Genomic DNA, 23,326 nt, shown 5'->3' with positions numbered 1-23,326 from the left:
GACAGAGGGGGTTGAGAACTCCCTGAGGACAACCCCACAGAGTTTTAAGGAAATTGTGCCCTCCAACAGGAGGCGGGGGAAAGATGATGTGAAGTGGGCAGGGAGCAAGGTGTCCTAAACACCATAGACTTATGGGAGCCAAATGGAAGTACCATGCCACTAGATCCATGACGTTGAACAAACGGTTACCCCACCAAACCTATGCATTGACCTCCAGGGCAGCACAGCTCCAGCAAGCACCTTCATGCCATTGATTTGAGTCCTGCCTGAGCTGCTCAGCAGCCAATCCGGATCATTGCTTCTCTGGCTGGGAAGAGACTGACTATTGTATCTAATCATCTGTCTGGTATTTCGCTGGCAGGTTGGCTTCCTTTATTTGTTATCATGTAATATTGTGTTAAATATACCGATGGATAAAAGAGAAGGAGATTTTGCACAAGCCCTGGCAGTGCTCACTTCTAGTTCCAGCACCAAGATTCTCCCTGTGACTGGTGCAAACTGGGGGGATCCCAGCCCTGTAACCAGCAGGAGCTGAGAGGGAGCCACACTCCTATTAACCAACTGTGATACCACTAGGAACACAGCCATCACATGGGGATGATAAAGGAGGGATTTGGAAGCCCAGCTCCTATTAATTTTTAATGCCCAGATCCCTTTAGGTGGCTTTGAACATCTCAGCCATGATTTTTAATCCAGTCTTTAAGGACCTTCTTAGCATAGGATACTGCTCCCTTCAACTCCCCTGAAAACACAGCTGGGCATCTAGTGAGCAAACTCTCCCCCACACTTCCAACAACACTTTTACAGAACCCCAGTGAACATTTTACCTGATGCATTTCACTTAGCATGTATTCTAAGGGACCATTCAAGGTTAACTACTGATGCTAAACTATCTGTTTGATCTTGTCTTTAGCTGTGATGCTCAGAGTACATTTCCCAGACCTGAGGAAGAGCTCTGATTAGCTCAAAAGCTTGTCTCGCACACAAGCAGAAGTTGGTCCAGTAAAAGATATTATCTCCCCCACCTTGTCGCCCTGCAGGTCAAGCACAGAAGCAACACTGAGACAGGTGGCAAAGGGCCACCATTCAACAAGAAAGTACTCGGCATCTTAGGGATGGTTCTGCAAAGTTGGGGCAGGCTCTGACTTACTCATTGCCTCGATTGTTACATGAACAAAGTTCTCCACATCTTCCTGTAGTGTCTGGTGAAATTTCAGTGGCACTGGGAGGAAGCCATAGCGTTCTCTGTTGCAGATGTACATTTGAATGCCTGGGAATAAAGAGAAAATGGAAACAGAATCAGGTAATTTACCAGGCTGCTTCTTGGCTTTTCAAGTGGTGAAAACAGAGGTTATTTGGCTATAATGAAACCCACGCTATGGACCGCAGCCCCAACAGGTCTCCTCTCTTAAGCAACTACTTAAAAACCATCAGTGCAGTTTCTAGTATAATTTTGTTTGATCTTTAACTAATGACCAACTTCTAGGCAACCGATTTCTCCACATCCCATAAAAAGAGATTTCATGGTATTTTAAGTTGCCAGCCTGTTGTTCTCTCCTGGGGGAGCCCATCTCAGAGCCCAGAGGAGTGATCCTGCTCACTTTCACACCCCTCATTTCACTCTCGGGACCCCATACACTGTAGAGACCAGCCCTACAGCAATGGACAGCGGTGACTCCTACCAAAACCAATCTATGCAGATCAGAGGCAAACAGATCAGAGGCAGTGAGGCATAAAGAGCTCTCAGCTACCAAAACACCAAGTGAACTACTTGCTTAGTGCTCCCACTTCTGGCCAGTGTAGGAACTGGATTCAATGCCCACCAAAGTCGAATGGGAGTCACTCCAGTAGCTTTGGATCAGGATCAAAGAGCAAAGCCGAAGTCTCAAACAGTTACATTTCCAATGGACTATGCTAAATAAAAAGTCCTTGGTTAGAATGGGGGCAAAATACATTAGGGAGTGGTGGTGAGAGGTATCAGTGGGGATGCTGCAGCCCACACCTGGCACTGGCATCTCTTCTAAAAACACATTTTAAATTTCACAAAATATCTTCCATTCTCTTCTGTGAACCCTTGGTTTCAAAACCCGAGCATGATCCTGCTGCCTTTACTCACAGTCAAAGGGACTGATGTGAACAAAGGCAGCAGGAGGGGGCCCCAATGTCTAAACATACAGGAGAGAGACTTTCAGACTGCAAGGTGGCAGCAAAGTAAGAGGATCCCATATTGCAGGTCTTGAGCCTCTCAGGGAGAGTCCGAGCCTGAGGGGGAGGGGGAAATGGCCCAAGAAGCAGGAGAATATCCAAGTATCAGAAGTGCTTCCGGCTGCAGGCATCTGCACGCCCTGCTGGTCTGCAGGCATTTCCACCCACTACTGACAGAGCAGCACTCCCTGTTGACAGCGCACAAAGGCTCTGTTGTTATCAGTCTGCACGATTACGATTTCTTCCCTGAGATAAAGCAGCTTGGTATGAAGAAAACCAGTAATTCTAAGCATCCAATATGTATAGCTGGTGAGGGGAATCCATCCTTAAGCTGTAAAGCAGCACCGACAGGGTACACACTTGAATTCCATTCCTGACTTAGCAAATGACTTGCTTTGTGACATTTTGCACTTTGCTATTAGTCTCTTTGAGCTTAAGTTTCTCTCATCTGTAAAACTGAGATGATGATATTCATCAGTGTTTGTAAAGCACTTTGAGAGCTATGGATGAAAAATGCCACAGGAGTGCTAAGCATATTATCATCAAGGTTCCACTTCTTACCATAGCCAAGAACCAGCCGAACGATGGAGGGAAAAGGAAGAGCCCAAAGAGTATCCTATATCGAGAGAAACAAGCAAGTGGAGAATATACTAAGATGCTTTTTAATTAACAAAAGATAATAAAATGTTGCACAGCTTTGTCCTGCTCACAGGTTTCCTTATCCTCTGATAAGGATCTCAAATTGGGGGGGTGGGGGAGAATGAACCAAGCTCCAACCTCATATTAGATCTCAAAGTCAGAGGTAAAAAAATACATTGCTGATTTCATTCACTTTAGATTCTCTAGCAATTCACCATGAACAAAATCCTGGTTCCGCTGGATTCAATGGGAGTTTGTTAGAGACTTTAATGGGACTAGGATATGGCCCAGTGTCATTAGTAACTCATTAGGCAAAAAGCTGTGACTATATCTCTGTGAATCAAAACAAAGACCTTGCTTTAGAGAGGTAGGGCTTGATCCAAAAGGCAGTGAAGCTGACGTAAAAGTCCCATAGCTTGCAGTGGGCTTTGAATTGTGCCCTTTGTCAATTACCCGTTGTCTGAAGGCTGTTGAAATCCAGACACTCACAACAATGGAAAAATTGAAACTTGATATATTTTTTAAAATATAAAAAAGCTCTGATTTTTAAAAAACAAGCTCAGAACTGAAAAATAAATTAAAAGCAGCTACAACCTGGTGTGTCAATGTTTTAGATTATTAGTGGCTAGCCAGAGTCCCTAGGATTTTTAGTCAAGTAGGATGGTGTGCTTTCGTGACTGTTATGTTTCTGCCATTATAAACTCCTCTCCACAAGTAAATAGTGACTGGATTCCTTGCCAAACCACATTCCACTGTCAGGAGTCATTAAGGCAAATGGAAGAGTAAAAAAATACTACCTACTGACATTAATGGATTTGACACTGATCTAATCAACCAATCTTATCTGGCTCATCACTCCTTACCCTCCATTGTTTAACAGGCTTTCAACTGTGCAGCTCTCTGTTGTTCCAAACAATACCTCTTAAGAAAGGACAAAGTTCTTATATATCTTAAAATGGTAGCACTTTGTGGGGAAATAGCCCTCCAATTCCTGTTATGTGGGATAAAATCAACCACTGCCACTGAGACAATACGAGAAACACATACAATACATGTAGGTATTATTATTATTAGCAATGCAGTAGCCCAGAAGCCATGCTGTGCTTGGCACTGCACATAATGCTGTTGAACACATCACACCCGACAATAAAGTATTGGGGAGGAAAGGTCACCTGGTAAAAGAGATTTGTTCCTGGACTGGTTGGCTCACTTCAGCTTTCAGGCCCATTCAGCAAATCACGTAACTCATGCTTTACTTTAAGCATATGAGAAGTCCCATTGACTTTGATGGGATCAAGCCCCAGGAGCATTGAGAGGGGGTGGAATTTGCCCTCTAGAGCAGGGGTCCCCAACCTTTTTAGGTCCAGGGACCGGTTTCGTTTGCCGGACCCTCCGCAGGCGTGCCTGCGGGAGGTCCAGCTGAGCCGCGGGACGAGCGCTCCCTCCGCAGTCGTGCCTGCGGGAGGTCCGCTGCTCCCGGGGCTCAGCTGGAGCTTCCGCAGGCACGCCTGTGGGAGGTCCACCGGCTCCAGCTGAGCCCCGGGAGCAGCGGACCTCCCGCAGGCACGACTGCGGAGGGAGCGCTCGTCCCGCGGCTCAGCTGGACCTCCCGCAGGCATGCCTGCGGAAGCTCCACTGGGTCGGTTCGCGGCCCGGTTTCTAAGAGGCCGCGGACCGGTACCGGGCCGCGGACCGGGGGTTGGGGACCCCTGCTCTAGAGCTTCAGATAATGGTTGCTGCAAAACAATGGTCTGATCAGAGATGGCAGATGTCATCCTTATGGTGACTCTAGTGAAGTAACCAGAGTTATCAGCACAGGTGAGGAGCCTAACCCAGGCTGCTAATGTTTTCTGCACTTCCTGGAATAACAACATACAAGTTGTCCAAGGTAACAAATGGAGACAAATAGACTGGTACAAATTGGATTGTTTAAGTAAAAGAGCCTTGCTATGGGATCTGCCAAGCTGCTGGGAAAGTCACAGGGCGGCCTGACAATGCACTGAAAAGATCTAGAAGAAAATGTTAATAATTAAAAATCACCACACTGTGTTCTGATTGGTTAGTGCTATTGAGATGAGGCTGTCAAACCTTATTGGACATTGCTTACCTGGAGGGGTCACTCTGTGGGAGAAAGGGGGATACCTGGACTGGATGGAATGAGCTTTACCATCATGGCTGCCACCCTCCTCTCTGCCCCACACTGTCTCCTGGAACCCAGTGATCCACCATGACACCACTGGGCCTTCAGCATCCTGATTCCCTTGCCTCATCTGTTCTTTTCCTTCCCCAGCTTATTTCTCCTCTTGCCTCTCTCTCTCCTTTTTCCTTCACACTAAAGCGCCTGGCTCAGCCAGCCAAGAGAACTCCATCTGGTGCAACACTGCAATGAGCCTGTGACCAGAGAGGCAGTTACACATGGGTATAAATTTGCCAGATTGGCTAACCAGACTGTGTGCTGGGCCTGTGTTTCTCCGGCAGCAAGCTTGCAATTGGAAATCAGCACCACTGGCAGAAACTGCATTACCTGACTTTGCTTTGCTTCCCTGATGTTTGTCTTGTTTTGTCTGAGGCCATGTCTATACTACCACTTATGTCGGCAAAACTTATGTGGCTCAGGGATGCTAAAAACACACTCCCGAGCAACATAAGTTTCACCAGCATAAGTGGTGGTGAGCATCATACTATGTCAGTGGGAGAGCTTCTCCTGCCGACATAGCTACTGCTTCTTGTTGGAGGTTGTCATAACTATAAAGGGAAGGGTAACAACCCTTCTGTATACAATTCTTTAAAATCCCTCCTGGCCAGAGGCACCAAAATCCTTTTACCTGTAAAGGGTTAAGAAGCTCAGGTAACCTGGCTGACACCTGACCCAAAGGACCAATAAGGGGACAAGATACATTCAAATTTTGGGTGGAGGGAGGCTCTTGTTTGTGCGCCTTGTTTTGGTGTGTGTTCGCTCTTGGGACTAAGATGGGCCAGACATCAATCCATGCTCTCCAAATCTTTCTGCACAACTCTCTCATATTTCAAACTTGTAAGTAACAGCCAGGCGAGGCGTGTTAGTTCTATCTTTGTTTTCTCAGGAAATGTAAATGTTCCTTTGCTAGAGGGTTTACCCTGTTTGCTGTAACTTTGAACCTAAGGCTAGAGGGGGTTCCTCTGGGTTCTTTGAATCTGATTACCCTGTAAAGTTATTTCCATCCTGATTTTACAGAGATGAACTTTACCTTTTCTTTTAATAAAACTCTTCTTTTAAGAACCTGATTGATTTTTCATTGTTTTAAGATCCAAGGGTTTAGGATCTGTGTTCACCAGGACTAATTGGTGAGGGTATACTCTCAAGCCTACCCAGGAAAAGGGGTGTAAGGACTTGCGGGGAAGGAATTAGTCTCAAATCTGCCCAGGAAAGGTGGGGTTAGGGACTTGGGAAATATTTGGGGGAAGGCAGAGTTCCAAGTGGCTCTCCCCTAAGATTTGGAACACACTTGGTGGTGGCAGCTTTCTGTTAACCTAAGCTGGTAAATAAGCTTAGGGGATCTTTCATGCGGGTCCCCACATCTGTACCCTAAAGTTCAGAGTGGGGAAGGAACCTTGACAGAGGTGGTTTTATTACGTCAATGGAAGAGCTCTTGCCCACTGGCATAGAGCGACTACACAAGTGATCTCGCAGCACAGTTGCATCAGTCCAGCTGGGGCGTTATAAGCTCACTAGTGTAGACATGCTTTGAAAGAAAATAGAATAGGACTCCAACAATAACAACAGCTCCAGACCATCTCAACTAACTTCTTCCCTCCTCCCCTCCAAAAGAAGTTCATACCATCTTTAATACCATCTAAAAGACTGTCAAACAGGGGTTTGTCCCTTCAAAGCCCCATACAGCTGAAGGGAAGGGAAAAGGGATACCGTTAAGAACAAAGCCTCACTTAATATTTTACATTTCAGATGCTTTCACTGCTTTTCCTTCTTTTGCTATACCTTTAATGAAAGGTCAAATGTTCAAACGAGCACCTTTGTGCTTTCTTCTGTGCTGCCCCACAGGCTTGGCAGGCATTTCTCCATGAAAATCGGCAAACTTACCTCATTATCCACCTGCAAATCTCTCCTCATAACCTTCCTTTGCTATGGTGCCTACAAAATGCTTGATGATGGCTAGGCTGCTGGTGTGCTGGGAGCCCTGCCTGTCATGCTGACCAATGCTGTCTCATTGTTTCCTTGTACTCCCCCGTCTGCCTGTATCCATCTGTTGTCTCTTGTCCTGTACTAAGATTATAACCTCCTGGGGGCAGGGACCGTCTTTTTGTTCTGTGCTTGTACAGTGCCTAGCACAATGGGGGTCCTAATCTGTGACTGAGGCACCTAGATGCTATGGTAATACAAATACATAATAAGTAAAATATAATACTAAATAAATAATAATAATAATTAATAATGGTTGTTACTGTGACAGATATTGCAACCGGGGAGAACATATTGTACTAAGTTTACTGCATCACTGTGGGCCAGGGATTGTACATATGACTGTGTTCTACTGACTACTTGCTAGGGGAGAATTACCCCAGATCCTTCAGGAACTAACGCAGTGGGGGAGTGATTAGGATGACTCAGGCTCAGTTTACACTTTTAGCATGCGTATAGGAACTTTTATGGGTTTTCATATGTTCTCTCTGTAATGCTTTTGCTGTCAGACTAACGGTGCATGCTTAGAAAGAGCTGTGTGGTTACTTGTAACTGCTGGCAATACACTGTTCAGAGCACTCAGAGAGAAAGCAATGCACAGGTGCTGGCTGTCAGGCAGACTGGCTTGCTGGGCATATCCCAGTGTAAGGCAGGGAGCTGTGCAGGTTTAAAACCCGCCAGTCAGAAGGGAGTGGGACAAGGGTCTCTACCCAGTGACAGGTGACAGCTGCAGAACTGAAGACTGACTGGGCACTCCTGGAGTGGACCACAGAGTGGGAAATACAGGCACAGTTACCCTGGAACTGTGACAGTTACAACGCGAGTTGCCAGCAATAACTTGACATAAAACCCCAGATGACACTTCACTGTTCAATGCTGTAACAGTGAACAAGGGTTTCATTAATATCTTATCCCCTGTTGGGCCCAAGGCACCCCCTTTTCAACACACTAGTAGCTAAGAAAAATACAGGCAGCTATTCAAAAACAGACAAAAAAAACCCCCAACCTTTCCAAAGAACTCCTTTAATCCAGACTCTGCCTTGCATAGTTTTGCTACTTATGATTGTCACCAATCATTAAATAAAGAGTCCTCTCTGGGGTAGCACTACTCTGTTGTTAAAGGTACTGTATATTCTCCACTCAGAAGGGATTCATTATTGTCATCTTTACTGACAGCAGTAGTAGGCTATTTCATGCTTGTATACAGCATTTCATAGGAGGCTCTCAGGGCACTTTACAAGGGCTAGACACGATAAATTGATCCCCAATAGATCGATCATTAACCGCCAATCTGGCGGGTAGTGAAGACCTGCCCCAAAGAGAAGAGGGAAGCAACAAGGTTCTGGGAAGCATTTCAGAGATCTCTTGCCTTTATCACATCATCTGTAGTCAAGTAGTGTAGGCCCCGCAGCAGGAAAAAAGAGGAAGTGAAATCTTGCAGAAACCTCTGAGTTGCACATGGATTGAAAATTACATTTTAAGCTGCCCTCTGTTGCCTTGAAACTGGTTCCATTGTGAGGATCCTGGGGCTCATCCACATTACAATTAGAAATGGGTTAAGGGGGATGTGAAACACAAAAAGAACTGCGGGGCTGCCCTGTTTTACTTCGTTACGAAGCAGAAAGAAGGCCTAAATAGGGCCTGTTCGAGAACTTTTCCCACAGGAGTTTTACATTGGAAATTCAGGGTTTTGACTATCTTCAAGACCCTATGGATGACTGGAGAAGTGGCAGGCTTATGGCATGAGAGAAACTGACCAAGATGGGAAATTATTCAGATGATTTAAAATTGTTGGGAGTTGGGGATGGGGGTGTGAAGGTTGGTGGTTTATGTTAACTTGAACACTTGGGAGAATAACGCTCTTTGATAAAACATCAGCACCCTGTTCCTTCAATTGAGGGCTAGGGAAACTCCCTCGGGAGTTCTCCAGCAAAAACAAGGAGGATCGGATTTGACAGTTTGATATTTCTAAGACTAAATAATTAGAAAATATTGGATTAATCTAAAGAGAGAGCGAGCACACACCTGCACAACCCTCGTTTTTTCCCCTTTCCTTGTCACCTTTAAGTATACCCAGGCTCTGACATGCTCATCTGATATGGGCACAACTACTACCATTCAGCACATCCACAGGGCAGGCATTTTTCCTAGCACAACTGTGTGTCTTTTGGGCTGGCCTCACCACACACACCAGGCTTGTTTCAGGTGTATTGTGGGAAAGTCTGTGCATACTACATATTCACCCAGGTGCTGATGTGTATTTTACAGGAGCCCCTGTGCTTTGGGATTTCCTCTCATACAAAGGCCTGATAGGCTGGAGACAGGGCCGGCTCCAGCTTTTTGCCGACCCAAGTGACGGAAAAAAAAAAAGAGAAAAACCCAATTGAGTTGCCACGGAAGTGCAGCGGAAGAGGAAGACAGGAAGTGAAGGATCCGCCACCAAAGACCGAAGCGGGCCGATTGAGCTGCTGCCCAAGTGCCACCGCCACTGACCCGGATGTGCTGCCCCAGCAACAGATGAACTGCCGCCCCTTTCTATTGGCTGCCGCAGGCACCCTCTTCCTTCGCTGGTGCCTGGAGCTGGCCCTGGCTGGAGAACTGGCTAATCCAGTTACACCGACACAGTCAGGCAGTTCCAAGTACAGTGCACAAGAACTAGGCAGACTCCAGTTCAAGCCCGGCCAGAGACTGTGTTGCAGACCCGCTTATAGCATACCCTCATGGCTAGGAACTGAGGGCCAGGCTCAGCCCTGGCACTAGCATTTGGTGGGAATTTGCAGAACTTGATGGGAATTTGCAGAACTGAATTTGATCCTGTGTGTGGACATATAAACCGTGTGTGGAGTCAGCCATGTTTACAACCTACATATAAACTCGGAAAGAACATTGCAGTGAAACTTGGCTGAGATTCAAGTTCCTATGAATCCTGAAACTGGGTCAACTTTGTGCAATTTGGGGTTGCAGAACAAAAAGCTCAGACAACTCTTATTATTTTCACTGATTAAATGCAGAGCCACCTGCGTTGCTGCACTTCCAGTGTTCTGACACCTCAAGAGATTTAAAAACAAGTGCTTGTCCTGTTTCATTGTAGGAGCCAGGATACAGAGCTATTTGGGGATGTGGAGCAAAATCTGAAACTGAGGCCACCCACCCTTCCATAAACACTGAAGATAGGTGGTAGGGTTGGTGAGTGAGCCCACCCTGCAGTGGCAGTTCTCGTCCTGTGGGGCTGGACCCAGTTCCTCACTCCTGGCACATGGGGGGTGCAGTGCTGCTCAGATTTGGCCTGGCCACCTCTTTGTAATGATGGACGGGTGCTGGGCCAAACCTGAATGATGCTGCAACCTCGTGCAAAAGGTTGCAATGCCAGTCACTCAGATTTGGCTCAGCTGTCCTTCCATCATGACAGAGGGAGGGCCGGACCAGATCTGAATGATGCTGCAACCCCGTGCACCAAGTTGCAACACCATGCAGTTTGCAGGTCCTCTGGAGTTCCTCAGGCAAACTGCCCCCCCTCCAGGTGGCCCTGTTACAGATGCACACAGGGAAAACCTGTCAATGGGGGGAGCCTCCCATACCCACCAGCTTAGAGACAAATTAGAGAAGAGCTCTGTCAGCTACATAACTCAGCACTTCTAACAGGAAGGAGAGAGTCAAGCAATAAGGCCATTTCGAGGATTCCTCCAAACATAATCTCAGGGAGGAGACAAGTGATGCCCAGGGAGTGAATTTTAATTTGGTGACCAGACAGTTAGCAGTACAAATCCTAGTGACTTTAACTGAGATCATGCACACAGAGCACTATAAATCTCCACATGACAAACATACTGATCATGCTCGGTACTTACGTAGCATCATCCACCTAAGGATTTCAGTGTGCTTCCCATTCTCAAAGCACTAATTAATAGTCACAACTTCCTTGTGAAGTAGGTCATATTGGTATTATTAAAGGTGGATGAATGAATGGGTTGGTCCGTTGGCATTTTTAAAAGAAGTTTGTCTTTTTTTTGGTTGTGCACAATCCCCAAGCAGCTTGTGATCTCCTTGGATTTATCTGTGATTTGAAATTACTCAGGGATCATTTCAACAGATAACCCTTGCCCCATCAACCATGAATGAGCTGTTCATTGTCCGTAGTTGGTTACCTCTGATAGGACACTTAGGTCACATGGTACCATTTCTGGTAGCTGATTGGAGCTGAAATAGGAAAGGGAAGAGGTTTGGTGCCTGGGAAAGAACTGGCAGTGAGGAAAGGGCAAGAAGAGGAGAAGGAGCATGAAGGGGAGAGGATAGATCTGAGGGCAGCATATGGCAGCATAGGGCAGACTTTCAGAGCTGCTGCCCATGGCCATACTTGTTCTGTGAATTAAGGTCTCCAACACTGTCAATACAGCTTCATACAGCAAAGTTAAAGGGATGGGAGATAAGGGAGAAGAGGGGAGACAGTGGTCACTAGGATAAAAGACTTCAGGCCATTCAGAAGCAGCCTTAAAGTTAGTCACAGTCAGGCACAGCTGTGTGACAACCAAGAATCCAGAGAGGAGACTCCCAATTTAAAAAGGGTTTCTGAGAAATACAACTACAGAAAAACACATTGACCAAATGTTACTGAAGTCTGCTGAATTTTAGCGGTGTAAGTCAGGCTAGAATTAAACCCACTGCCTTTAAGTATTAACCTCTGAACTGAAGGCAATCTGCACATCTCCACTCATCAGCCTTCCCTGCCTGTGAGCTCACCAACATACCTGCCTGGCGGCTTGAGAAGGCAAAGACAATGATATCGTCAAATGTCCAGGTGTAGTCCTGTTGTGGGGGGTAAAACATCAGCTTGTCTGAGGCCTCTTTCCTCAGGTCAATGAGGAATGTGGAGTGAACCATCGGGACAGCAAAACAGCCCAACCTCTTCCATTCCCTGATCAGGGCATAATCCGGTGTCTTTCTGTAATAGCCCTGAAATGCGAAGAGCCAGAACTTTATTACTGTGAGACATTTCAAATTACTAGTCTACTGACTCTTTTCAGTAGAGCTTGACCAGTGCCAAAATCCCAGGTCCTCTCATTCCCAATCTTTAGGGCTGTTTGACATCTGCACTTGGAACTGAATTTCCCAAATTGCCCCACTCTTTCTTATGGGCTGACCCGAACCCTGGATACAAGTACCCCCAAACCTTACAGCATGACCTCATCTTCCCTTTTCAGCAGCTAATGGGGACTGAAGCTGTACTACTGCAAAGCTCTTTGGCGGCAAAGCTTCAAAGTCAGCCGGGCCAGGTATTACTCCCTGACTCTCTAAAACAGGGGTTGGCAACCTTTCAGAAGCAGTGTGCCAAGTCTTCATTTATTCACTCTAATTTAAGGTTTTGTGTGCCAGTAATACATTTGAACGTTTTTAGAAGGTCTCTTTCTATGAGTCCATATTATATAAATAAACTATTGTTGTATGTAAAGTAAATAAGGTTTTTAAAATGTTTAAGAAGCTTCATTTAAAATTAAATTAAAATGCAGAGCCCCTCGGACCGGTGGCCAGGACCCAGGCAGTGAGAGTGCCACTGAAAATCAGCTCGCATGCCATCTTCGGCACACGTGCCATAGGTTGCCTACCCCTGCTCTAAAACCTACATTTGCACACACATCTCCAAAACTAATCCTGCAAAGTGCTTAGCACTCTCAACTTCAATGGGAGAGGAGGGTACTGAGCAGCTCACAGTATCAGGCCCTTACATAATTACAGCAATCTCCTTAAAAATCAAATCCCCTTTCTGTTGCAGGGCTGTCAGGCAGACACAGCGCTGGTCTTGATACTGCATCCGTTGAAGTCTATGGGAATTTTCCCATTGTCTCAGTAGCAACTAGAACAGGCCCTTTGTTAACAATGGGACTTCAATTTGTCTTCTTCCTGCATCTCTGGGCTTAGCTGTGCCAGAGGGTGGATTCATCCCAGGGCAGAACAGCTTTAACGTCCACTTGGGATTCCAGGAGGTTCCACCAAAGGAGTTTGCCTAGGACAGATGCTTGATCAGCATGTTACTTGTGTCTGCCTCCCAGGTGGACCTTCCATCAGTGTGGGCTCACAACCTGGGTTGTGGTGGCTTAAATTTGGCCTTTGCCCATATAATGCTACTAACACAATCAGTGATGGAAATAACGACCTAATACTCAGGCTGAGTCAGTCCTAATACATTGATCAGATGTCTGAACAATGACAAGGACTGGTGTGGATCTATAGCAAATTCTGGTCTTCTTAAAATAAAATAATAATCATAAAATAAAACAACAACAACCACCCTAATTCCTGAATGTTCCACAAGCATCCCAGCAAACAGACGTAAATTAAGCAAACATCTTTCAGTGCCTTTTCTCTCTCTCTCTCCACATAAGTTGTGCATCATCAGGAAAGGCTCTAGCTTGTCAGTTTTGCTGCCAAACCTTCCAACAGTTATTTTCCTGACAAGTAGATGTTGTGCTCTACAGCTCAGTGTTTGGATTGCTCCTGTTGCTCTGCACTGTTACTGCTTCTGCACCCTGCTTTTCAATGCTTGTTCTAGCTGCTATTCCTGCACTAGTCCCCGGAAGAAAACAGACCAGGAGGAGTGTGAAACCATTGGGCTAGAAGTGTAAAAACTAGGAGTGGCCAGGAAAAAAAAAGTGGATGTTTTGTTTTCACTCTAACCATTATTTACCAGGAAGTCTGTAGATCATATTTTCATCTTGTTTTTCTTTTATTTACTGTCTTTTCTCAGCTAACATCAATAATGATGGAAAACTGGAAACTTGTTACCAGAGTTGTAGAATTTTGTGCCAAATCCTCTGCTGGTGGAAACTGGCTGTGATCTATTAAATTCAACCGAGCAATGCTGATTTATGTCAGCTGTGAATCTGACCCCTTCTTTTTGAAGGCTTAAAGGGATGCTACCACCAGGATTCTCATACATTTTTAAACTTTCTTTATCCGTATGTTTACTAATAACAATTCCTAATAACAAACTCAAGAATTGAAGAAGTTTAGGATGCTGTCCTGCAATTTTTTACTTACATGAGTAGTCTTTAGTCTGGCCTGCAATCCCAGTGTTGTCATTGGGAGGATAAGGAGTTACAAAATTGGCCACAGAGTAAGGAAGAGCAGGAAGTTCTTTCTACACTTCTTTTCCCTGTAGCGCCAATAAAATTATAATGAATTTCTGGATGGCTCTTCAAAATATTAAAACAAAGAGTTGGGTAAGGGCAAGACTATAGAATTGGAGATGTTCATATGTATGAGTCAGAGCAATTAAGGAACCTAAAATTAAATTATTTTCTCTGGATCTGAAGATGTTTCTGTTTAATTAATTCTCTTGCAAAACTCATTTACGGATAAGGAGACATTTATCAACTTTGGAATCTCTCAATCTCATTATGGCCCTAAAAATATACTAATTTCTAGAGCATGCAATATTTTTGTTAGTAATAGATACCAAAGTATAGATAGGGAATAAATTATTAGGAGTGCCATGAACAGAACAGGGCTTGATTCTCCTCTCTAAATCAGTTTCTGGAATACTGCACTGTATAAAACTGGTCAAAGCGCAAGGAGACATGCTCACACAATGGAGTAGTGTATGGAGAAGAGTAAATTCTTAATTGATTTGTGCCAGAATACTGGAAAACCCAGGCTAAAATTATGTATCCGTGGTATTTAACTTCATCCAGATTACACAGAACATAGGGAATCACCTCCCATAGACATCAGTGCAACTGTGGGTATACTGGTATTTCTTACGTACTTGGTGGGATTGGGCCATTACACATCATTTTTTGGTTACAAACTCATAAAACATGCTCAGTCTCCTCAGGATTTAGCCTTTTCTAAGGAGGAGCCCCCGCTAAGGAAACAGGCCCCAGAAATTTGCCGTGCTCTACATCTAGGCTATACGCCACTTTGCTCACTGCCATCATTTGATGATAACACAAAACCAGTACCTCAAAAGGTTGATTGCATTGAACATTGTGATGTCCACTTGGGGTCAGCTCCAAGAACCCCAGGGAGCAGCAGCCAAGTTCTCTGACATCTACAATAATGGATGGCTGCCGAGTTAACTCTGCTCCTGTCTCTCTATTTCCTTCATATCAGCCCCACCTGCCTCCGCAGGCCTTCATGCTCCTAGATGATTAATGAGAACTCTTCCCCCACCCCCACACCACACACACCTGCTTATTAATCCTCTGAGATCCCAGCCCTTCAGGAGCATTCAAAGAGCCACCGATTCCCACATGAATAAAAACCCTCATAATCCCCTACCACATCCCCACCCACCCCAATTGTCCTCTGCCTGCCATGCAAAGACTCTAGTGACTTTTGCAGCTGGGTGACCCCACGCTGCTCCCCACAATGAAGCAGGAGAGCAGGACCCAGCAACATAAGGAGGTGGGGCAAGGCTCAAAGGCAGAGGAAGGAGGAAAGGTTCCAAGCCAGAGAGCGTCAGAACAGCAGAAGCTTAGGAGAGGATTCCCTAAAAGCTTTCCCTCCCCTAATTATTCCCAGGATCCTGAAAAGACCGAGGCTTCCTCTGATTTACCTCCAGTGTCTCCTACTGTAATGAGGTTTGCAACTCTGCCTCTGAGTAAGGAACAAGCTTAGGTAGCTGCCTAATGCTCAAATCAGCCTGATTTGCATCAGAGGTGGAGCAGCACCCCTTCAGAACAGAGAGCAGCCTGCACTGCAAGGCAGCTCAGGAGGACAGCAAAATTGACGTGGGCCCCACAGCATCCCAGGCAAATGTGGGGTGAGTGGAGCCCTGTTGTAATAATTCAGACAAACGTGGTGTGAGCAGAGCCCTATTGTAATAACAGAACCTCCAAATTTACCCTAATCGTGAGTTTAACTGTCAAAAGGACGCAAAAGTTCTTAAGACATCACAACAACCTATAATAACAAATGTTGATGGGAAAATGTATGAAAACCAGAGAGAGAAAGAGAGAGAGAGAGAGAGAGACTAAATTAGTCCAGACAAAAAGGGCCTTCTCATATGGTTTACGGACTGTGTTAAAATCATGCTCGGTAGAAATGGTGGAACCAGAAATTAATGAACCAAAATTGGCATGTCAGAAACTAGGCCTAACTGGTGGACTAGGCCTAACTGGTGGACAAAATAATGAGAAGATGGACTATTCCACCCAACGCTCCCTTTTTGGGTCTTTAAAGAAAGAGACTTTCGGGGGGAGAATACGAAAGAAGAGATGGCAGTTACTGGAGTGAGCGTCACCATCATGGCTGCCAACCCCCACAGTTTCTCAGGTCCCTGGGTCTCCATCACTTTGATCCTGAGAGATGTCCTGACCAGACGAAACTAAAGAGAGAGGGAGCCAGATAACATCACCACTTTTACCAGCTCCAGCTGAACCCTAGATACCACCTGTGATTAAATGGGATTGGACTTTAACTGCAGCAGCAACAGCAGCAGCAGCAAAATCTCTATCTCAGCTCAACTAACTTCTTCTCTTTTCCCCAAAAGGACAGTTATCACCATCTTTGATACCATCTAAGACAGTGGTGGGCAACCTGCGGCCCGTCGGGTAATCCGTTGGAGGGCTGTCAGTTTGTTTACATTTGTATGGCTGCCCACAGCTCCCAGTGGCCATGGTTCACCATTCCCGGCCAATAGAAGCTGCAGGAAGCATCGTGGGCTGCAGGGACATGCTGGTTGCCACTTCCCACAGCTCCCATTGGCCAAGAACTGCGAACTGCAGCCACCGGGAGCTGCGGGCAGCCATGCAAATGTAAACAAACTGTCTTGCGGCCTGCCAGCGGATTACACTGAAGGGCCGTGTGCGGCCTGTGGGCCGCAGGTTACCCACCACTGATGTAAGAGATGGTCAAACAAGGGGAGTTTCCTTTTAAAACTCTCTCCGGCTCAAGGGAAAGGGAACAAGGGTTGCTGTTAAAATGAAAGCCTCACTGAACACTTTACATTTCAACTGCTTTAACTGTTTTTCCTTCTTTTTTGTATTTTTAATAGACAGGATTTTTAATGGTGTGTTTGCTGAGATCACTGTAGACCAAACACCAAATCTTGTTTAACACTGTTTAATACTGGACAGTAACTGGGTTATGCTAACATCTTTGGGCCCCTATATTCCACCTAAATTAATACAACACCCCAGAGAAAGCTCACTCATGAGGCAGCCCCTCAACGCTGTTCACTAACCCCATTGAAAATGTGACTTGCCTGAGGGGTGATGCCACACCAGAAATTAGAATAGAGAGAGCGAGACTCCAGCATTGGGGCCACCACGGTCTTGTTCTCTGCTATCATCAGGTTCAGGGTCTCTGGATTGGTGAGCAAGTTATCTGCATCTACAAACTAGAGAAGGAAAAGGGAGAAAGGACTTTTTCAACACCAGATAAAGTACCGGTAATAAACTTTTACAATGTCCCTTCCTAGGAGAGGCAGTGGTTGAATGGCTCACAAGATTAGCAATGGGCTAGAGACACTTTTGCCTCACACTGGTCTGAATCCAACCTGGGTTGACAGTCACTGTAAATTGTTACCATCTGATGGCTACTGAGAGCCCGTGTGAAAGGAGTTGATGGGCTCGGTCTATTTTCCAGTGGACAAGCATCCACTATAAAAATACCACATCCAGCAGTGGCACTAATTAGCAGCTTCTGTGGAAAGGCCACTGAATGGGAAGAGAGACTGAACTTGCTTCTTCCCCTAAAGGAGACCATGGGGGAGGCTTGCACTGCCAGCGCCCACTCTGGATGTTATGTGGAGAGATAGCAGCAGTGGTTCCTCAAATCAGGCACTCCCCACCCGTTCAGAGTCCGATACAGAAAAACTATTGATCACTGCTGTAAAGTGGCTCGGATCCCACCCTTTCATGCTGTTCTGTCAAACTTCTTTCTGATGTCACCAAACTCCACTGATAGCCAGCAGGATTCTAAAAAGGGCACCTATCACCAGCAGGGCTACATTCACTGGTAAACATAGGCTTTGGCTACACTTACACTTCAAAGCGCTGCCGCGGCAGCGCTTTGAAGCGCTAAGTGTAGTCAAAGCACCAGCGCTGGGAGAAAGCTCTCCCAGCGCTGTCCGTACTCCACCTCCCTGTGGGGAATAACGGACAGCGCTGGGAGCGCGGCTCCCAGCGCTGGGGCTTTGACTACACTGGCGCTTTGTAGCGCCGCAATTTGCAGCGCTGCAGAGGGTGTGTTTTCACACCCTGCTGCAGCGCTGCAAATTTGTAAGTGTAGCCAAGCCCATAGTCCAGTCTCTGTGGGTGGATCCCTGGGCCCATGTCAAGCCCCATTGTACTCAGCGGGGCTCTGCACATAGATCTAATTGCAATACTGGGGCCTCACACACACAGTCTGTTGCTGATCAGATCAGCTGATTCCACAGGTGTTTTTCAAGCCGAATTCAGAGCAAACAAAGAGCTCTTCTTTTAGAAGGGAGGAACTTTTGGCAGCCATTTGTGGGACTGATCAGAGCTCAGAGATGTTTTTTTTCTGCCCACTTCCCCCACTCCGAGCATGGCTGCAGAATGACTGCCTGAAAATGTTCTGCCCAACTGCAGTTAATAAACCAAACCTCTCTTTTACCATGATGTAGTCTGACCACTTTTCTCTTGCAGTTCGCAGAGCTGCCTGCCTGAGTTTCATCACATGGGTAAACCTGGAGCTCGGCCAGTGTTTTGGCCCAATTTCATCGGGGTAAGACCTATGAACGAAAAACAAACAGTTACTGCCTCCTGGCTCTGTCCATGCTGCAGCACCCCTGGCCATGACATTTCCCTTCTGACTTCAGCATAAAAGGAAAACAGACAGTCACCTCAACTGACCCAGGCGGTAGGAGAGCAGAAATGAAAAGGCAGGTTCTGAGGAAAAGTTTATTCCTGGAGTTTGTACACAAGGCTCTGCAGAACACACCGTGCTACAGCATTTCCTGTCTCACATGTGGCTACAGTGAAAAAGGAGTGATGTCAAAAACAGCTTTTCATTCAGTAGGCCAGATTCTCTGCTGGGTGTAAACCAGTGTCATTCCACTGAAGTCAGTGCAATCATGTTGATTTATACCAGCTGAGGATCTGACCTCATATATCTACTCCCTGCTAGATATTAAGAGTCACATCTGTTCACATTACTCCCCTACACCCAGCAGAGCCAACACAGCTCATGGAGAGTGATCTGGATTCTTTCATGGCTTGTACATCATTAGCCATTGTTACCTAAGGCCCCATCCTGACAAACTAACACTTAATGCTAAACTCAATGGGACTAATCTTGTGAGTCAAGTTACACATGTGCTTAATGGTTTTGAGGCTTGGAGTTTGTGTTCTGATAGCAGAATCTTCATTACCGATAAGGATGTGGGAGAAAGAAAGAAAGAAACCAAGGGCCTGATCCTCAGCTGATATAAACAGATCAGACTTCACTGATCTCAACGGAGTTGTGCCAATTTACAACAGTTGAGGAGCTGGCTCTGAAAAATTCATATTCACTAAAAAGCAAACTTTTTTTACAAAACCTAAAGGAGAAAGTTTCTAAGATTAAAATGAAAAAAGTCCAGTGGAAAGAGGATTGTTATTGAAAATTAAGCAAACACTGCCCTGCAAGATTTGCAAGTCAAACACCAGAGCACTATGTTGTGGAATAAGACCCTGAATGAGAAAGTGATTGCATACAAATGTGAATTCGGTGTCCTTGTCCAACCTGGGAGAAATGCAAATAAGTAAAAAAAAAAAAAAACCACAGCACAAAGGATGGAAATTAAATTAGATTTTAAAAATCCTCTCACTTTCATTATCTGAAATCTTGTTAATAGGTGAAGATTTTTGTTCTTTAATATGGATGTTAAAAAGGTAGGACAAAAAGGAAAGACAAGAAGTAATGGGTTTAGTCTGCAGCAAGGGAGACTTAGGTTAGATGTTAGAAAAAACTTTCTAACGCTAATGTTAGTTAAGCTCTGGAATAGGTTTCCAAGAGAGGCTGTAGAATCTTCATCACTGGAGACTCTTAAGAACAGGTTGGACAAACACCTGTCAAGGATGGTCTAGGTTTAGGGTCCTGCCTCAGTGCAGGGGCTTGGACGGATGACCTCTCAAGGTCCCTTCCTGCACTACATTTCTATGATCTTCTTTAAACTCAACAGTGTCCCTTTAAGTATCGACTTAAGTACTATGGCGGAGAATGGTTTGGAAGAGTCATCTGATGGAAGGGATCAGAAGGAGACCCCCATCGACCGGAAGGCATGGAATGCATTGTCGTAGGGATGGGGGTTCCAAGACCACCACTCCCAAAGTGGAGGAGACAGGTGGTGGTGGTCGGGGACTCCCTCCTAAGAGGGAAAGAGTCCAGACCAGGAAATTCCAGAACTGTGCTGCTTGCCTGGAGCTAGAATTCAGGATCTGACGGAATGTCTGCTGAGACTGATCAAGCCCTTGGACCACTACCCCTTCCTACTTCTCCATGTAGGCACCAATGATACTGCCAAGAGTGACCTTGAGTGGGTCACAGCAGTCTACGTGGCTCTGGGAAGAAGAATAAAGGAGTTTGAGACACAAGTCGTGTTCTCATCCATCCTCCCTGTTGAAGGAAAAGGCCCAGGTAGGGACCATCGAATAAAATGGTGGTTACGCAGGTGATATCGGAGAGAGGACTTTGGATTCTTCGACCATGCAATGTTGTTCCAGGAAGAAGGATTGCTAGGAAGAGATGGAATCCACCTAACGAAGAGAGGGAAGAGCATCTTCGCAGGCAGGCTTGCTAACCTAGTGAGGAGGGCTTTAAACTAGGTTCACTGGGGGATGGTGACCTAAGCCCGGAGGTAAGTGGGAAAGTGGAATACTGGGAGGAAACAAGGAGAAGGTGCAACAGGGTAGGCATCCTGATTCATACTGAGAAAGTAGGGCAATCAGCTGGTTATCTTAGGTGCCTGTACATGAACGCAAGAAGCCTGGGAAAGAAGCAGGAAGAATTGGAAGTCCTGGCACAGTCAAGGAACTATGATGTGATTGGAATAAGAGTTGGTGTGGTAACTCACATGACAGGAGCACTGTCATGGATGGGTATAAACTGTTCAGGAAGGACAGGCGTGGGAGAAAAGATGGAGGAGTTTTGCTGTATGTAAGGGAGCAGTATGATTGCTCAGAGCTCCAGTATGAAACTGGAGAAAAGCCTGTTGAGAGTCTTTGGGTTAAGTTTAGAGGTGAGAGCAACAAGGGTGATGTCATGGTGGGCGTCTGCTATACACCACCAGACCAGGAGGATGAGGTAGACGAGGCTTTTTTCGGACAACAGAAGGTTCCAAATGACATGGGGGACTTCAATCACCCTGACATCTGCTGGGAGAGCAATACAGCACTGCACAGACAATCCAGGAAGTTTTTGGAGAGTGTTGGGGACAACTTCCTGGAGCAAGTGCTGGAGGAACCAACTAGGGGCTGTGCTCCTCTTGACCTGCTGCTCACAAACAGGGAAGAATTGGTAGGGGAAGTAGAAATGGGTGGTAACCTGGGCAGCAGGGACCAAGAGATGGTCAAGTTCAGGATCCTGACAAAAGGAAGAAAGGAGAGCAGCAGAATATGGACCCTGGACTTCAGAAAAACAGATTTTGACTCCCTCAGGGAACTGATGGGCAGGATCCCCTGGGAGGCTAATATGAGGAGGAACGGAGTCCAGGAGAGCTGGCTGTATTTTAAAGAAGCCTTATTGAGGGTGCAGGAACAAACTGTCCTGATGTGCAGAAAGAATAGCAAATATGGCAGGCGACCAGCTTGGCTTAACAGAGAAATCTTCAGTGAGCTTAAACACAAAAAGGAAGCTTACAAGAAGTAGAAACTTGGACAGATGAATAGGGAGGAGTATAAAAATATTGATCGAGCATGCAGGAGTATAATCAGGAAGGCCAAGGCACAATTGGAGTTGCAGCTAGCAAGGGATGTGAAGGGTAACAAGAAGGGTTTCTACAGGTATGTTAGCAACAAGAAGAAGGTCAGGGAAAGTGTGGGACCCTTACTAAATGGGAGAGGCAAACTAGTGACAGATGATGTGGAAAAAGCTGAAGTACTCAATGCTTTTTTTGCCTCGGTCTTCACAGACAAGGTCAGCTCCCAGACTGCTGCACTGGGCAGCACAATATGGGCAGGAGGTGAGCAGCCCTCAGTGGTGAAAGAACAGGTGAAGGACTATTAGAAAAGCTGGACATGCACAAGTGCATGGGTCCAGAACTAATGCATCCGAGGGTGCTGTGGGAGTTGGCTGATGTGACTGCAGAGCCATTGACCATTTTCTTTGAAAACTCGTGGCGATCGGGAGAGGTCCCGGACAACTGGAAAAAGTCAAATATAGTGCCCATTTTTAAAAAAGGGAAGAAGGAGAATCCAGGGAACTACAGACTGGTCAGCCTCACTTCAGTCCCTGGAAAACTCATGGAGCAAGTCCTCAAGGAATCCTTTTTGAAGCACTTGGAGGAGAGGAAGGTGATCAGGAACAGTCAATCTGAATTCACCAAGGGCAAGTCAATCCTGACCAATCTGATTGCCTTCTATGATGAGATAACTGGCTCTGTGGATATGGGCAAAGCGATGGACGTGATACCTCTTGACTTTGGCAAAACTTTTGATATGGTCTGCCACAGTATTCTTGCCAGCAACTTAAAAACTATGGATTGGATGAATGGACTATAAGGTGGATAGAAAGCTGGCTAGATCATCGGGCTCAACGGGTAGTGATCAATGGCTTGATGTCTAGCTGGCAGCCAGTATCAAGTGGAGTGCCCCAGGGGTCGGTCCTGGGGCCAATTTTGTTCAACATCTTCATTAATGATCTGGATGCTGGGATGGATTGCACCTTCAGCAAGTTTGCAGATGACACTAAGATGGGGGGAGAGGTAGATATGCTGGTGGGTAGGGATAGGATACAGAGGGACCTGAACCTGGACAAGTTAGAGGATAGGGTCCAGAGTGACCTAGACAAATTGGAGGATTGGGCCAAAAGAAATCTGATGAGGTTCAACAAGGACAAGTGCAGAGTCCTGCACTTAGGACAGAAGAATCCCATGCACTGCTACAAGTTGGGGACCGACTGGCTAAGCGGCAGTTCGGCAGAAAAGGACCTGGGGATTAAAGTGGATAAGAAGCTGGATATGAGTCAGCAGTGTGCCCTTGTTGCCAAGAAGGCTAACGGCATATTGGACTGCATTAGTAGGAGCATTGCCAGCAGATCGAGGGAAGTGATTATTCCCCTCTATTTGGCACTGGTGAGGCCATATCTGGAGTATCGTGTCCAGTTTTGGGCCTCCCACTACAGAAAGGATATGGACAAATTGTA

The 23,326-nt window shown here is 46.0% G+C and overlaps 1 protein-coding gene across 2 annotated transcripts in view; it reads right to left on the bottom strand.

The window, feature by feature from the left end:
- Positions 1-23,326, bottom strand: part of COLGALT2 (collagen beta(1-O)galactosyltransferase 2) — a 97,930-nt gene that overhangs the window by 12,472 nt on the left and 62,132 nt on the right. For both annotated transcript variants that reach the window (XM_045028753.1, XM_045028754.1), the window contains exons 3-6: positions 18,599-18,716; positions 17,223-17,357; positions 11,767-11,971; positions 1,151-1,270 (exon numbers count right to left, since the gene is read on the bottom strand). In XM_045028753.1, the coding sequence (XP_044884688.1) occupies positions 1,151-1,270; positions 11,767-11,971; positions 17,223-17,357; positions 18,599-18,716 (578 nt within the window). The remainder of the gene's footprint in view (positions 1-1,150; positions 1,271-11,766; positions 11,972-17,222; positions 17,358-18,598; positions 18,717-23,326) is intronic.

Source organism: Mauremys mutica, chromosome 8 (genome assembly GCF_020497125.1).
Source record: "Mauremys mutica isolate MM-2020 ecotype Southern chromosome 8, ASM2049712v1, whole genome shotgun sequence".
In the NCBI taxonomy this organism is placed as follows: domain Eukaryota; kingdom Metazoa; phylum Chordata; order Testudines; family Geoemydidae; genus Mauremys; species Mauremys mutica.
This window is presented reverse-complemented; position numbering and strand designations above follow the sequence as displayed.